This window comes from Asparagus officinalis, chromosome 7, assembly GCF_001876935.1.
Source record: "Asparagus officinalis chromosome 7, Aspof.V1, whole genome shotgun sequence".
NCBI lineage: Eukaryota > Viridiplantae > Streptophyta > Magnoliopsida > Asparagales > Asparagaceae > Asparagus > Asparagus officinalis.
The window spans coordinates 79,681,034-79,698,655 of NC_033800.1; the positions used below are offsets into that span (position 1 = coordinate 79,681,034).

The window sequence follows — 17,622 nt, forward strand, 5'->3', positions numbered from 1 at the left end:
TAATGACAGAACGAAATGATTAACTTAAGATACCCTCCCCAGGCTGTATCAACAATAGCACGCTAGAGGAGCAGCCAGAACCCTGTCCTCTAGCTCAACTATCAAAAATAACCCATTCCTTAACCACTTCTCCCAGCAATCCCAAATCAAACACCAAACTACTTCAACCTCCTCCTAATCCACCAACAGATACTTTTACGAGCATCAATACAACAAAAAAACCCCGGCGCCTCCACCATGCTGACGTTCCTCCATCCGAGATTTGCACCGAGCACGCGACCCTCACCCAGAAGCATGCAGGATGTGTTGCATTGTGCGTCAGCGAGGTGCGAGTTGACGTAGTTAGGGTTTCTGACGGTGGTGGTGGCCGGAAACAATGACATGGACGTGGGCCCCCCTAGAGTGACGGAGAAGGATTGGAAGTAGAAGAAGGGGAGGGAGGAGGAGAATAGTGAGACGAGAAGGAAGACGTACTGCGTACGCGATGCTGATGGTGATGGCGAGGAGAATACAGACGAAGAACCAGATGCATGCAGATGCTACTGTGTCGATGGGAGAATGAGCGACGGCGGCCGTGGGTGGATCGTCGCCACGCTCGGGGGCTGGCCATGTTTGAAGAAGGTTAAGTTTGATATGTGAAGAAGAATAGGACGTTGGTTTGTTAGTAACGTATTAGGACTCGCGTATATATTAGGATAGAAGGCCTAAAGCAACTAAAGAAAAGATTTAGGATTAATCTAAGTTATTAGTCTTAGTTTTGGGATGCAATATATTCCTAATCCTAGATTCCTAGTAGGAAATTAGTTGTTTCGTTAGCGCATTAATTCTTGGCCTAGAAACGACCCATTTTAGTAATTTTAGCAATTGGTCTATAGAAAATTTAATTTCTTTTATCCAAATGTATGGCCGGCTTTGGTTCTCCTTTATATTCATGTCAACGATGAATGACGGCAAGACCCTCTCTTCATCTTCATGGATGTTTGGGAGAAGAAGGTTATACATCAATAGTCAAGAGAAATTAAGTTTTCTATCTACCAATTAATGGATACAATTCGTATCCTTCTTTTGTAAACTACTTTTGATTTTAATGAACAGGGTATATCCCTTGTTTTTTCTGTCAAAAAAAAAATCTTGAGAGACCAAATCCGACTATGCATCTCCGATGTATCAAAGGGATGAAAGGTTTCCTTTGATTAAAACTACAATAACAATAAAATTGCTCAACGAATTGATTTCATAGTGTATTGAAAATACTCGAGGTTCATGGGCAAGTGGAAAAGTAATATCTAATTATCGATAATTCACTTTTTCCATAGTAGAGAGAGAGAGAGGGAGCCAAGGAGTCACGCTCTACGTTCACATTCACATTTTTGACTTAAAACAAGCTACGAGTTCATAATTGTACATTAATTAAATAGTAAACAATATTGATCAAAGAAACATATATACCTTCCACTATTTATCTTTACAATAGAACATCCGAATTCCAATTCTAACGGACATAGAATTTTTATGTTTTCCTTTTAAGCTTAGAATTAAATATTTCGGAAACTGTGTTCTCCTGCGATTAAGCTCTTTCTCAAAGGGGCGGGAAAAATTAAAAATAAAAAAACCCTCCTCCAACTTCAGCTTTGTCACTGAACTCACACCCAACTACACTCGGACTGGAGTGCTGTTAGAGCATCTCCAACCCAAAAACCCAAAATAGTATAGTTTTTACACTAAGTTGGTATAGTTTTTACACCAAATCACTATTTCATCTCCAACCCATTATACCAAATGTTACACCAAAAAGAATATTTATTTTATTATTCTTATCTTTTAACATTTTTATCTATTTAAAATATTTAACAAATTATATAATTATATAATACATTACATATAATTAATTATACTAATATATTTATGAATAAAATAAAAATATAGAAATTAAATGTTAAATCAAATTAAAATATTACTTTCATAAATTCAACTAAAGATGATATTTAACATCACAAAAGAAAGCATCACACTCGCAAGCAAAAAAATAAAAGGCATTACATTTAACATAAAATAAAACACAAAAACACAGTCCATATTGATAAAATGCTAAGTCTCCGAATTAGTATATTCATCCCACAAATGATCAATTAATGCATCTCATAAGACCTTCCATAAAAAGTTTTCACAAAAAAAAAATTAATTGAGTCATTTCTGACGAAAAACTGTAGCATCCCGCTATTTTAGCGGGATGTTTGGCGCTCCGTTGAAGCGCCAAAACACTCCAAAATGGAGCTTTGGCACTCCATTGGAGACGCCCTTAGGTTGGGTAAACTGCAAGTTGGCCCCTATCATATCACCCAATTGCAAACACATACCCCTTGTAGTTTTATTATTGCGGATAGGCTGTTGACCAATTGCAAATAAACTCATTATTTATTTATTTATTATTATCATTATTATAATTAATTATTTGGTTCTCAGGGGATCTATTTATCAAAAAAAACCAATTTTCTCTCATCTGAGGATTAAAGGATGAAAACATTCAAGGGTCCATCTGCAACAACAGAACTATAGGTAGGTCTATCCGAAATTGGGCAACAGTATAGGGGTTCTATCCGCAGTCACCCCAGAACATATTTTGCTCCGGCGACCTCGGATCTCCGACCGAGGAGCGTTGTCACGATGAAGGCGCCGGTGCTCTTGTATAGTGATGCACGTGTGAATTTGGTGGAGGAATCTCGTGCTTTCTCGTATAGTGCACGTGGATAAATTGGTTAATTCTCTTCACCTTTCCTTTTCTTCTATTCTTTAACCAAATTACCTATTTATTAAATATATTGATTTGATCAAGATGTTTCTAGGAAATGTATTAATTAGAAGAAAAAAAAAGAACTATAGAAGAAGATAAGATAAAAACATTAGAAGATTAAATCGACTTGTATAAGTTTCTGAATCAAGGTGTCACTCCGAGCAGAGCCAACCCTCTGCTTTGGAGTAAGCCGAAGTTGTTATTCCAAAATAAAGATGAACATACAATCAGACGACAAAAAATGAATGTCTCTCTATGTTTCAACTCTCTTGTTTGTTTCATTCTAATGTAGAGTAGTAGGAAAAGACAATACTACTACATTGAGTAAGAAGATGCTTATCAGACTATAAACTTAATAATCATCACCACAATTTCGAAATTGTAGTGCGGTGGAAAAGTCCAATGACATGGTATCATAGCAATCCATGTTCTCCAATTGGCAACAATTTACGCAGCCTTAAGAAATATAATCCATTGTTTGAGTCCATATTTCAACTCACGAGAACACCCAATTTGCAAGGGCATGTCAAAGTATTAAATCGTAACTCTCAGCCCTTACTATAACTTCGGAGCCATAACTTCAGAGTTCGGTGTAGTAGAAACTTCTTTCCTATAACAGATGTAACGGGACGATCCAACGTTCCGAAGCCCAAAATGTTGGGAGTCGAGATGGAAGTGGATTGGAGCGATAGTCAACAAGAGTTGGATCCCATTATTAAAGCGTAAAATCAATGAAGGAGGATGTGATCATATTAGACTCTGGACTGTTATTAAATATCAGTATAACACAATGTTGTCTGGAATTGAAATCCTCTCCCTAGTTCAGATGAACTGCATTTAAAGAAGTGTGATGAACGATATGTACAGCAGACAGAGTTGTATAAATGCCTCCATACATAACAAGCTTATCTGCTCACCTTTTTCAGATAAAAATACCTGCTTCCATTTTCATGACGCATGATGGAGCCTGTGAACCCTCTTTGTTTAACTCAGCCCCTAACTTTACCTGTGACAAGCTTCAATATCCCACCACTTCTCTTGCTCCTTCATGTGAATTATCACTCTTTTCTTCTTTATTTATTTTTATTTTTTCCTCTACTCTCTAGCTACGTATATATTAATAGACTGGGATGCTCTCTTTGCCCTTGATCAGCATCAACAAATTAAGTCTTCAAGCTTGGAGCGATGGTGGTTCCTACTCGAGCTGTGTTTCTCTTCACCCTCGCTCTTCTCATGATTTCTACGTCTCCGGTTCTCGGAAGACAAGCATCCCAAGGTAATTATTATTCACGTATACTTTCTAACGATTAATTTCAGATAACCCCCTTAACTTTGGAGTTTTTGCCAACAGGCCCATTTGACTAATTTAATTCCACAAAATCCCCCTAACTTTAAAGGGTACTGCACATGACGCTCCTAGACTTCTTCTATTCTGCTAAACCTCTTGAAGATTGTTCACCTTAACCCCCAAAGTAAGACCAAAAAAATCTAATTTGTCATATGCTCACCGTGTGACCGAAAAGGGCGAAAATACCCTTCATCCATAAAAAAAAATAACGTTAATGGAAAACAATAAAAAAAGATTAAAGGATGATTTTTTTAGGGTGGCAGGTATTTTTGGTTTCTGGTAACGCCGAGACACATTAGACTTAACTGTGTAACTTTGAGGGATTGAAGTGAAAAAATCTTCACAAGGTTTAGTGGAATTAAAGAAGTTCTGGGAGGTTATGTGTAAAAATTCCTAAGGGCCGCTATCTGGAAACGGCAACCCCGCCACAAAATAATAATAATAATAATAATAATAATAAGGAAAAAAGTTAGGAGGGTTTTCGAAATTAACCCTATATCCTAATTTTGCATACAATAGTAAAAAAAAAAACTTTAGGAGGGTTTTCGAAATCAACCCCATCTCCTAATTTTGCATACAATACTAGTCCATGTACGCGTATTTGGCTACCGTGTATTCTTAGGTTGGTTTTCTCCCCTTGCAGCTCATCATAGGTATCGTCAAGGCACAACAGTATCAAGCGAACTGGAGAAAAATAAATCAAGGCATGAGAAGCCTTATACGCTTCAGATAGCAGGATCGAAACTGCCAGATTGCTCTCATGCTTGTGGATCATGCACACCTTGTCGTTTAGTGATGGTGAGCTACGTTTGTGCAACGATTCAGGAGGCAGAGACTTGTCCTATGGCGTATAAGTGCATGTGCAAAAGCAAGGCTTATCCTGTTCCCTAGATTTGTGATGTGTATGTAAGTAGCAATATCATGTAGGCATAGAAGAGATTGCAAAGTTTTAGGTAATAGAATTGTCCTAGTCCAATTAAATTTGCACGAGTAGAAGTTTTTGACTTAATTTTGTTCTCCATATATGTTGTTTTGCTCTGTACCAACCAAGGATAGACCCCCTGTAGTTCTATATTTGCTGATAGACCCATCTACTACCACCCAATTGCAAATAGATCCCCTCAGCAAATTTTTTTGCTCTTTTACCCTCACAAGTTCTATTTGTCAAACAATAATTTCATTTTTCCTTAAAGATAAAAAAAGTCCAAAAAATTCACTCAGGGGGTCTATCTGCAAAAAAGATAAGAGTTATATCGGTCAATCTGCAATTGGGCCATAGTACAAGGGTCTACCAGCAATTTTCCCCAGAATTTACTTCTAGATTCAAAACAACAAGAGAGCTCAGATACACTGGAAACTTCAGAGCAAATTCCAGTACTAGAATTCATATGGAATATAAACACCATTTAACTATACTAGTTGATATCGCTCTGACTAGTTGATTGTTATGGTGAGAATGTAAACATATGATGGTCTTTCCATGATGAAGCAGATAGACATTTTTTGCCTGAATTATTACCAATCAAATGCTGCAACATGCTGTGGAATTATACATACAACATTGAGAATAAGAACCTGGAAATTTGTGAATTTACTGCTCTGCTGAGTATTCATTAATTCCTTGTCGATAAGTTCATCAGAAGAAATTGAGATTGGCATAGTAGCTATGCTTCACTGGATTCATGCAGCCCAGTCTTCATCACTGTCATCCTGGAAGGAAAAAAAAAAAAGAACCGAGGAATCAATACAGAAAACAGAGGAAAATAAGAACAGAATCAAATAGAGCTTGATCAATTTAACCAAAAAGCATATGAGATGCTAGATTCACCAGTTTCCTAAACAAGAATCCGACTCAGTTTATTAGCATTCAATATGCGTTACAGCCTTACAGGTTTCTGCTATCTATTTGATGTCTTTTGAACAGCACTAATAGTTGGATAAAGGAAAGAAAATGCAAATTTATTAGTTAATTGCTCAAGACGAGATATTGGAATTTATAGATAACAGTGTATATGATAGTATCTACAGTCTTTGAAAAGTAAATGTGCACTGAATATATATGCATTTGGTAGGTATTCCTTTCCTAAGAAAACCAAAAGGCAAGAGAAATTGGATAACAGGAGCTCTACTGTTGATTTTTCAATGGATATATTGCCATAAGTTGAATTAATCTGTGACCAAAAGTCCCCGTAAAATGGGTTTATTAACAAAGTGCACAACAAATGAAACTACTGGCATCTGATAATTATATGGGAGAGTAATTACATCTTAAGCAGAAGCGAAATCTCCAGGAATGTAAAAACATGGCATTATGTATATCTCGGCAGCTAACGATGAAAGTTCCTTGGCATTATCTCAAGGAGTTGTATTAAAAAGGTTACAAAAATTAACTTTTAAAACATAAGAAACTTTAAATCACATCTTAATATCACTTAATGGGAGGTACAACCTTACAGAAGTAATGAGACGATGAGATCAAAGTTAGTTAAAACAATAACAAAATAAGGCATACACTAGCGAAGAAAAAAATGTGATTACTTACTGGAGAGTCGCTAGAGATCTCTTCTGTCGCATCATCTACAACCTGCAATACAGTCAACAAACTAAAGTTTTACCTTCTAACCACAAATTAATATCTTGTTTAAAGAACCATTTATCTGTAGCATTTTCTTTGTTACTTTATTTGTTAAATCTCCATTGAAGCAAATGATCGTTAATGTCCGTAATCACTGTAAACAAAGGAAGACAACACAAGTGTTCAGCTAGTACCATGCTATCAAGTCACTTGTACACATTCCAACTCCATGATGTGTCGAAGTTGAAAAGAGCCAAAAACAAAGCTTTTCCACTAAGTTCCAAAAGGAAAAGATTTCAACGCGAATAAACGACTACAACTTCCAAAGCAAGCACATAGCCTTGTCCATACATTGCCCATTAGCTCTTCAAATCTGGCTAAACTTACCTGCCTGCCTATTATCTCCATTATACCTTCTAATTTCTCCTTCATATTGTTTTCTGTCATTTTCGATGAGAGATATGGTACTCTTCACGATTGGACTTCCATCGAGTAGCGGAGGCTTGCTCCGCCTTTTTTGTTTAGGTGGGTTCTTTTTTGTGTGCTGGTAGAGCCTTAATCTTTGCGAAGTATCTTGTTGACGGGGGAAACTAGTTCACTTTCTCCAGGGTGATTGGAACGCTAATGAGAAAAATAAAACTCCAAACTTGGGGAGTTTAGTCTTTATAGGTGATTCTAAACCCTAAGGGGCATGATGAAACTGCAAATAGGGAAGTTTAAGTCCTTGTGGGTGATTTGAAACCCCTTAGCTACAAAAGAAACTCCAAGCAAGGGAGTTCACTTGGGTTTGGCTACTATAGAGATCGTCTAAGCAAGCTGAGATGAGATGAGAGAAGAATGTCGATGGCGAGCCTTGATCTGAAAACTTCAGCCAACAACTTAGCTAGAAGAGGCAAAAATCAGAATAAAATTTGGAGCCTTTAAAATGTGGGTATGAGGTCTCTATTTATAGAGGTAGCAGTCTGCCTTACACAAAGTTGCATATTCTGTAGAGCGCGTTGCTCTGATAGTCAGAATCGTACAATCCTTTCTGACAGGACTTACTGTTTACGCAAGGTTAGCAGCCCCGTGCAAGCTTAAGTCAGTTACTCTTTTGAACCTTGCGTAAGCTTCTGCTGTGTTTTGTCTTTTGGTGGCTGCATTTTCTGATCTGTTGTAGTTGTCTGCCAGTGGCCGTTAAAAAGTTGACGTGACAGCTGCCCTTTGACCTCGCATTTATGTGAGGCTCGTAACCCCACGTAAGGGAGTTTAGCTCCGCGAAAGGCAATCCCGTGTTTTGATTTTGAGCCTGTTTCGGGTTGATTCCCATTTTGTCTTGACTTAAGGTTTTGTAGACTTGTTTCCTTAGCCACTTGTGGACTATTTGACTTTTGATGAGTCCAATGATCATGTTGAATGACCATTTTGCCCTTGGTGGATCCCATGTAACATTCGGGGTGTTTCATTGATGATTCAACATTTTAAACTACCTACACTTACCGTCTGCTTACAACTTTGAAAAGAGGAAGCCTTTTTATATCAGTATCTTAATGGAACATGGTATGTTCGTACCTCAAAAATCTTAAAACAAAAGATGATGTCCAATAATGTATAGACAGAAACTAGAAAGATGAAAACAATGGCTAGAAATACAAAACCCAGCGTAAAACATAATGTGCAAACTCCATAACCATTTATGAGTGGATGAATAATCAGCACCAAAAAAAAAGTAAAGTGTGTCAATTTTCCCAGACAGGATTAAAAACTTTTATAAGAACAATAGTTTTAACTGCTAATACCTGAGACCTCTTCTTAACTGTCACTGTTCTGGTCCCTGAAATGATGACAAACCACTGTGAGTAAATTTAATGGAACTCCAAAGAGCAACAAAGATAAATTCCACATGCCCATTAATTAGTTCTGCTTAGCTCACATGATCAAATTCCATAGCTGAAACCATGTTGGGATAAAAAAAAGGTCTGGTGATGGTACGTATATACCTACAAGCATGTGCCTATGCTTGATTTATATACACCTTATGTGAAGAACAATATGTTTAATGTATAATTTGAACCATTAGAATAATTTAAATTGTTTCCACTAAAACTTGTTCCAATTTGCTAACAAATTTGAAATATATGCTCGATTACTATACACATAATGTAGAACACTGACTTTAGCTTGGATTACACTTTATTCTGTTTTATAGAGAATAACTCATTATTTGATCTAATCCTTGTGAGAATAAACAAAATAAAGACCTAATAAATTCGAAGCAATTTAGTTGGTTCAATCCCATAAGATTTAGCAAAGAAGTAACTCAAAATTCTAAAAAACCTGAAAGAAAGCTTATTATAGAAAATTTAGGAGCTTCTACTTATGAAAAGCTTTTTCTAAGTTTTAGAAAATATTTGGAGATTTGAAAGGATTTAAGTTAGCTTTTTAACTCTGATCTAATTACTTCACTCTACTTAGAACCTTCCATGATTCTTCAACTTCGTAATCAAATCAGTAATTTCCGGGTCACTTAACATCAATAATAGTAATCAATTGATATAAATGACTAAATATTTTCCCATAAAATTTTGTATTCATTTATAACATATTAGCCAACCCCAGAAACTTGGGATAGACGTTTTGTTATTGTTGTATTTAGAAAACTATATCAAGTAATCATTCTGTTTTCTAATTTTTATGAAGCATTTTATAGTTTATCTGTTTATTAATTATAAAAAATAACTACTTAGTCCAACCCTAACTAAGGATTCCTAATCGTTCAATCAATTAGACACTTTGGATTTTTTTAGTAAACATAATCGAATAAGTATTCTGAAGTATAACTGAGATCCAACTTGCTGGCCTTGCATTTTGAATGAGTAAATCTAGGATGAGGAGATGGCCCCATGTGGTGCAAGAGAAGCCTCAAAATTTTCTATAAGCTCACAAAAATCCAAGAAAATATGGAGCCTCAAGTTTTTTAATACAAATAATTATATAAGACGAATTTTCTTTCCTGGAGAAATTATTGTGTCCGTTTTAATACTGAAAATCATTTGACAAAAGTATTTAGTATAAACTCAAAAAGCTCACCACTCTTTTCACCAGAAGAGGCGCCTCTCTTCTTAGTTCTTTTGACCTATAATTGAACATTATTTTCCGTATAAGCTACTGGACAGCTCAAGTAAAAATTCAAAGAAAGCAGATGCCAATATGAACCCCTTACTTGAACTTGTTCAGTTATCTGAATTGAATCAACCCGTTGCCGCTTAGCTCCAGAACCTACAGAACATAATTAGAGAAGTGAAGTACCTCATTTTCCTTAAAGCAAGTAGTCACATAAATAAATTGAACATAAGCAGACAGCTAATGGGGAAGTCAAACCTTTTGGTCCGGAGGAGTGATCTGTGCTATGCTTAGATTTCTGAAAATATGAAATTTATGTAAGACTATCAGGCATAAAATACAGAAAAGTGAAATCCCATAGCACTGTGGTCTCCATGCAGGTACATGCACATACACGCACATTGCACAAATACGTGTGCCTCTGCCAGTATGTGTTCCTTTAGCCAACAAACCCATAGCCCCAATTACATATTAAAACATAAAGAACGAAACGAAAATGCTATGAATTTGTCGAAGGAACTGCATACAGTTAATATGTTTAATGTACCAATTACAAGAAAAGGTGACCAGTTTCTTGGAAAACGAGTCTTTCTGAGCTATACAAGAATCATTCCATTGCAAGTGTGGTCATTGCCAGATTAACTTAGCCTCAAGAAAACTGTTGAGAATTTTTAAGAAATATATATTTACTAAGGATGCCTATTCCCTAATATCTGCTGGAACTTTTATGAGGTCAATAGTGTGTTTTACATGTCCTTTCTCCCTGCTCGATCTCTCTTCCACTTTTAGCATTACCTATGTGGATCGGCCAATCATTTCAAATTCCACACCGGTTACGTTACAACCAACAGCATGAAGTAAAGTAATTACTTTGTGTTCTTGAAGAGGGGGGTTCCTATTCACTCACTCTTCATTGCAGAAAGTAGAAAGTTGCTAAAGATCTTCTTTTGCGGTAAGCCTTTTACCATCAGAGAATATTTCATCAAGTTTGATGAATATGGTCTGTTGTTAATATGATACCAACCCTCTTAATATGATGCTAAATTGTAGTCAAGACAACAATGAGGTAGAGAAAGTTTTATCTAAAACCATAATAACTACTGAGGAGACATGAGAACAACCATTCTTGGACCCGCAGATAATACACACAAGGATCAAGCCTCAAAACGACAGTAAACTTGGAAAGAGCAATACAAGGAGATAAGACGGTGAGGTTTTGCTATCTGAAATGACTTCTAAGGCAAATTACATATTGCAAATAAAAAAACTACGTTCCAATGGAGATGATATTGCAATTTAACCCCGTATCATTACTGCATCTAAAATCTGACCATTATATTGCAAACTTTTCAACTGAGGGGGGTTAAGAGGAAGGAATACAAAAGGGAGAGGGTAGTGGTGGCTAAACAAATCTAGACATTTACACCCTGGGAAAAAAAACAAATCTCAATGGAAAAAAAAACATATTCCATAAGAACCTTTTCCATTTGGCAAACTCCGCCGATAAGACTGGCCAACAGGGGGTTGTTTGCTTCATATACAATATGACAACCTATTCTGACTTCAGACCTAATGTTGCCTAGAGTCATTCCAATTTAAATTTTAGACTAAATGTGTGATGGGATAATTATTAGTATCATCATGTCATGATATGAGCTAGAACTTGTCGTTAACCATGAAGTATTAGTAATCTTAAAATACCAAAGAAATGGAAAACCATGAACAATGTACTAAAGAAGTAATCAACATGGAGTGAGCTAGTTCTTACCTTCTCTACTGCTTTTTCAAACAAAGAAGAAAGAGTGGCTTGAACTAATGACCCCTTTTTATGTGGAGAATTTTCTTTAGGATTTTTCAACTTCTTCGATGATGAAGATTGCTCTCTTTGTTTCTCATCAACAGGAAGTCTTGATGATATGAGAACAGAATCTTCTAGCTGTGTAATCACTTAAGGACTGCAATTTTTCTCAAGAACATATGTTTAACTGGGACTTAGATATTGCACAGGTTTCCTTTAAAGAGAGAACATGCCATTTGTGAACAGGAAGGATAATGCAGAATGTAAAGGAAAAAAAATTAGATTATTCAATATGAGCCATATAAAAGTATTAAGTATGCAACGGATATCACCCAATATGGATCTCTTGGATGCTTTATCAATGTCAGTTTTGACATCATATTGATACGCACGCTCAGGTTCCTCTGTTTTAGGCTTCTCCTCATCACTAGCAATAGAATCGTGTTCAGATGGTTCTGCATAGCTAATAATCAAAATTGAAAGGTAAATAGAAGTTCTCAGATGAGACAACAAATAGATAATCTGTTAAACTCATCACTTATATGTAAATCTACCGAGAGAAGCACAAAACTAAAAGCTATCAGTTAGCTTTCCAATATGAAGCAATTCAATAGGGGAAACGCAGGCTTCTATCTTTTTGGGGTCAGCGGCAAGCACCTTCTAGTAAACAATTCTGCAAATGATCACCTAGTATTATATAAGTGTCTACACAACTACGGACACCGATATCCTGTAGAGAATTGAGATTATAATGCTGCAGCTTTACCCAAGCAAAGCATGTCTAATCCACTTTGACTTTAAACATTGCTAAGGGTATAAAATAACCAATGACCGCTTAGTTTTTATTTCATTGTGTAACGTAAAATTAGTGCCTGTATAACAAGGCAAACTAACATGAGCACATAAGAAAAGTTTTAAGAATGACACAAGAAACATATCATTTCTTATAGAATGCATATAGAATGGGAGACAGTTGTAAAGCCCGTGAAAATGTAGAGACTGTTGTATGGAAGAAGATATATAAGACTATCATATGGAAGAAGATAAACATATATATAGCAACATTGAGGAACTTGGTACCAAGCACAACTTTTTGTGCTTGGTAGTGAGGTGACTCATTCTCATCCACTCACTCAAATGGGGGACCACATTCACATGGGTTGGAGAATGGATAGGAATGAGACATCTCACTACCAAGTAGCAAATTTGTGGTTGGTACCAAGTTACTACATTTTTCTCATATATATAAATTCATGTTAGGTCTCTTGTTTTGATGATGATTTCCAAACACCATTATTGGTGCTAATTGCTTGTTGAGTGATATTGTGCATATTACATTTTGTCAAGCAATATAGTGTCACTATTGGAGGATGGATGGAACTTGCGCCGTAACGATGATATCCAAAGAGGTGGAGGCAAGTTGATGAAGAAAAGCTATTTAAAGAGCAACATATACAAGAGGAGCTTCATCAACAATTTAACAAATATCGAGCCTCAAGAGTTGTATACATATGTGAGCGATATTTGTATTTTTGACTTTCTCTCTAGATCATAATGTAGTAGACAAGAAACAAAGTAGATAACATTTGAAGCAATTGGGGTTCACACACACACTTTTAAAATCATGTTTTTAACCAATTTTAAAAAATGATAAGTTTTTGCATTTGGGAAATGATTTTTCAAGAATTCCTTTTCTAACATGTTTATATTCATGTTTATAAACATTCCCAAAGTTTGACATTTTTTGAAATTTATTTGCTATTTTTAAAGGCACTTCAAAAATTAAATTTTTTTTAAACAAATCATGTTCATGTTATCAGTCAACTGAACAGTGTTATCAATCGACTGAAGAAACTGTCTGGAAACACTGAAAGTTTCTGCTCAGTCGACTGATGAATTATCAGTCGACCGAAGCAGTGCATCAGTCGACCGATGAATCCATCAGTCGACCGATGAATCCATCAGTCGACCGATGAATCCATCAGTCGACCAATTAAGTCTGAGCGGCCGCCAACGGTTAGTTCATTAGTCGACTGAACAGTACCATCAGTCGACTGATGACACTGTAACGGCTAGTTTCTATTTCAGTTGAAATTTCGGAATTTTATGATTTGTTCGGGATTTGGGCTAATGTTTGGGGTTCCTATATATATCCTTTGACCCTCTTCATTTCAGTATTCAAGCAAGCAAGAAAAATTCCTTGAGTTTGTGTTTATTGTGTGTTTTGAGCTTAAACTCTCATTCTTCTCAATTTCGGATTTACACTTTCAATACCCACAAACCCAATCTTCAGTTGCAATCTCATAATCCTTGCCATAGGGGTGTTGTAAGAGAGATTTTTCGATGTGTGGAGAGCTTGATCTCAATGAGTCAAATTGTGTGGTTGTGAGATCTCAGAGGAGATCATTGTGAAGAAATTCCGGCTTTCAAACCGGTATTTAGTGGATTACCATCGGGAGAGGTGGTCGGGGACGTAAGTCGTGAGGACCGAACCTCGTGAACACATCGACATGCAATTTGTCTAACTATTCTCTTACTCTCTCTCTCTCTCTTATTTATTGTCATACTTATTATTTGTGTTTGGTATTGTATTGAATTTCATTAATTGCACATCTATTGTTTGATTACCCTATTCACCCCCCTCTAGGGTAATTTCAATTCCTTCTATCTATTTGCTGGGGTGTTTGCTCTCTTTTTTACGAGAATGCGGAATGGAGCAAAAGGCTCTGGCCATATGTATATACTTATATGAGTAAAAGAGTCAATATGAAGCTTTCATAGACCAACCCCAAGATGCAGAACCAAGTATAACCATTGAAAGCCAACAAAGAAATGGTTCCCGCAAAGGACCATAACCAATAAAAGAGTCAGCAAAGGACTAAGAACTGCACAAAGCTATCAGCAGCAAAGACACAAGAGATAAAGTAACAACAGGAGAGCTAATATTGAATTAGCTTGACTGTGGCTACCCACCATGCAAACACACTCACCAGAAGGGAGTGAACAACTATACAGAGAGGAATTCAACTTGGCCTACAAGAAATACAGAGGATACATCTGAACAACTATCACGTCAATACAAAGAAAAGTTCTTTTCAGTGATTAAACATGTTCAGATCTTTAATGCTAATATAGTGCTATATAATTAATTCATGCATGTTAATGCTACTGGAGTAGAATAATGTTATATTGACTATGAAAATAGAAACCAACAACTGACGAATCAGCATGAGGGACATAAAATTGATGAAACAAGAAATGCCTCTCCTCTAACAAGTAAATGATAATAGTATGATACATAAACATGCTCTACTAGAAGCACTTTTTTGGCAATCACTAGTGTTATATAAATAAACTGTTAAAAAGTAGCAGTAACATACTTTAGTGTCTTTCCAGCCATTCTTGCTGAGTGCCGAACTGGTGTAGCTTCTGGGATCTTTACATATTCTCCTGTTGAGGGATAGGAATCAGCATCTGTATCTTCCTCGGATTCAGTGTCAAGGGAAGGTGATTTCACTTTATATTCCTTAGTAGGCTTTTTAAGACTTGGTGCTTCTCCAGTTGTTGCCCCAGCCCCTCCTCTGAAATCAGGAGCTTCATTTTTGCTCTGACAATATAAATATAGAATGTAAACAAAAAAATCATGTGCTACTGATATAATAAAATATGAGATATTGTTAGAGTAGCTGACCTCATTCATGTCATTAGGAAACTCGAGTTGATTTTCTTCTGGATTTTCCTCCTTTGTCCCAATCCACCATGCTTCAGAAAATACAATCTAAAGCAAAACACCATGAACAATGATGATTAAATCCATGAAGTAATATAAAACATGTTAACTTGCTCAACAGAGCCGAGTTCTAAAGTTATCACGCATATGAAACTCTCTTCTCCATGGGACACGCGATAAAGATTTATAAACATGATCCCCATAACCAATCGAAGATAAATGAAATGATCACAACAATTTACTAGCCGTTTGGTAATGACGATAAATGATTCAATAGCCACATACCACATTCAATCCAATGCAATCAAAGTTGTTTGTTTCAAACTATCAGTGTTTAATTTTACTCAATAACACTGTAACTATTCAACAATCCAGTCAAAATTTTCATTTTATCATAACAAATGAAAATACAGAGTAAAACTAAATCTCAGCTTTCTTCTCAGTGATTCTACTTACCAAGCTCTCGAAGCAATCCTCACACATCACCCCCTTTGCCGACTTCGTCAGCTGCAGCGTCAAATACTTGTTCCTCGGATAAACATGTGTGCCAAATAGCTTCATTCTCCCCTAAAATAATTTCATTGAAAACCTATAAAACCAACGAAAAGTAATGAAATCAACAAACACCGAGATCTAGGGTTTCGATTGGACCGACATTAGGGAACTCGAGGTAAAGGACGGGGTTCTTGGAGCTGGGATTGGCGAGCTCGCCGACGCGGCCGCCGGAAAGAGGAGCGAGGAGGCCGGGGAACGAGAAGAGGTAGCGGCTCTTGCGCTGGCCTCGCTTGACTATGTCACGGCCGTCGATCTTGAGGACGGAGTTTGAGGGTTCGAGGACGGAGTTTGAGGGTTTAAGGGTGGCGAAGGAGATTCTTAGAGAGAGCGAGTGATCGGAGGTGCTGCTTCTGTTGGGTCTCCGGATCGACGGCGGCGGCGGAGTTGGGTTTGGGCGGTTTCGCGCCTTTTTTCACCATTTTTTGGGATTTTTGAGAGAGAGAGAGAGAGAGAGGCTTACGGCCAAAAGGGCCTCGAGTGTCGATGGTAATGACCAATTATAGGTAAATTCCAAGAAGAAAAAGGTAATTAATTACATTTTATATGATCCCTTTTTTTAAAAGAGCTCAGCCAGTTTAAAATATGGGACCAACATAAGGACAGATGAGACGTCCCCTCCTATTGTATAATAAATTGGTTATTATTTGATGACCAGATTATTATGCAATAGGAAGGGAACATCTTATCTGTCCCTCTGTTGGTCCCATATTTTAAGTTCTTGGAGAATTTTTTTTTTAAATCTTTTTTATATGATTTAATATATAAGAATTAATACTAAAGTACGTCATACAACATAAAGACATTAAATAAATGAGTAACTTTATATCAACCCCCAAAATCCTCAACAGTTAGACTACCCACCACCCCACCCCAAAAAAAAATCTTCAACATTTCAATGTTAGCCCCCCCAATTCCTTGAAATTGATTTCAAGCCTCTTAAAACCTATTAGTATGTTGAAATAAGCCTCCCTAGTTAAAATCTGATATAAAATTGGTGGGGGGGTATTCTTTTTAATTTAACTTTTTTGGGTGATTTACTAGTTATGTCTCTCTCACACAAATCTAAACTCATTAATCACTTTAATTCATACCCGTTAAGTTCTCATATTTGATTAATAAAACTCTAACCTAAATCCATTTTTCACTTCATCTTCTTTAGCATCTCTCCAATGTCTTACCCAATGGGAATCTATCTGATGCAAATTTGGTATTAGAGCTGAAGAGAGCCATTAGGGAAGACTTTTGCAGAGGATGAAATGAAAAATAGGGTTTGGGTTTTATTAAATAGATTTTGAGAAGCTTAACGGATTTAAGTTAAAGTGGTTAGTGAATTTTAGGTTTTAGTGAGAGGGATATAATTAGCAAATCCTTGAAAAAGTTGAAGTAAATAAAATATTCCCCCATTTTAACTAGATTTTACTTTGGGGGTTCTTATTTCAACATACCAGTAGGATCCTGGGGAGTCTGAGATCAATTTCAAAGATTTGAGGGGCTAAAACTAAAATATTGAAGATATTGGAGGCCCTGAGATCAATTTTGAAGATGGGGGGCTAATATTGAAATACTGAGAATTTTGGAGGGCCTGAAATCAACTTCGAATATTTACAGGGCTAATACAAAATAACCCCAAGTAAATTTTGAGTCAGATGATTAATAATATTCCCTCATAATCTGATACAAAATGAAATAACACAATCAAAATTAAAGCAAATCATAAATTTTT

The 17,622-nt window shown here is 36.4% G+C and overlaps 2 protein-coding genes across 3 annotated transcripts; one reads left to right on the top strand and one right to left on the bottom strand.

The window, feature by feature from the left end:
* Positions 3,761 to 5,371, top strand: LOC109848768 (protein EPIDERMAL PATTERNING FACTOR 1-like). Of its 2 annotated transcripts, XM_020418424.1 has the most exons (3): positions 3,761 to 3,841; positions 3,945 to 4,067; positions 4,783 to 5,371. In XM_020418424.1, exons 2-3 carry the CDS (start codon positions 3,977 to 3,979, stop codon positions 5,028 to 5,030), a joined length of 339 nt encoding a protein of 112 aa, XP_020274013.1. In that variant the 5' UTR covers positions 3,761 to 3,841; positions 3,945 to 3,976; the 3' UTR covers positions 5,031 to 5,371. The 2 variants fall into 2 exon arrangements, with proteins under 2 accessions (XP_020274013.1, XP_020274012.1); XM_020418423.1 differs by lacking the exon at positions 3,761 to 3,841 and having other exon boundaries at positions 3,860 to 4,067.
* LOC109848767 (DNA-binding protein RHL1) lies at positions 5,529 to 16,361 on the bottom strand. The gene is given in 13 exon segments (XM_020418422.1): positions 5,529 to 5,849; positions 6,682 to 6,723; positions 8,493 to 8,527; positions 9,784 to 9,829; positions 9,917 to 9,972; positions 10,075 to 10,114; positions 11,585 to 11,754; positions 11,944 to 12,077; positions 14,995 to 15,221; positions 15,306 to 15,392; positions 15,801 to 15,911; positions 16,000 to 16,204; positions 16,206 to 16,361. Coding segments are annotated over 13 exon segments (1,296 nt in total). The 5' UTR covers positions 16,319 to 16,361; the 3' UTR covers positions 5,529 to 5,819.

What these genes read in the sequence shown, in the direction of transcription:
- LOC109848768 (XM_020418424.1), top strand. Translation starts at nt 3,977, where the DNA reads ATGGTGGTTCCTACTCGAGCTGTGTTTCTCTTCACCCTCGCTCTTCTC. An exon ending in CGGAAGACAAGCATCCCAAG is followed by an intron (nt 4,068 to 4,782) that starts GTAATTATTATT and finishes CTCCCCTTGCAG; the next exon opens with CTCATCATAGGTATCGTCAA.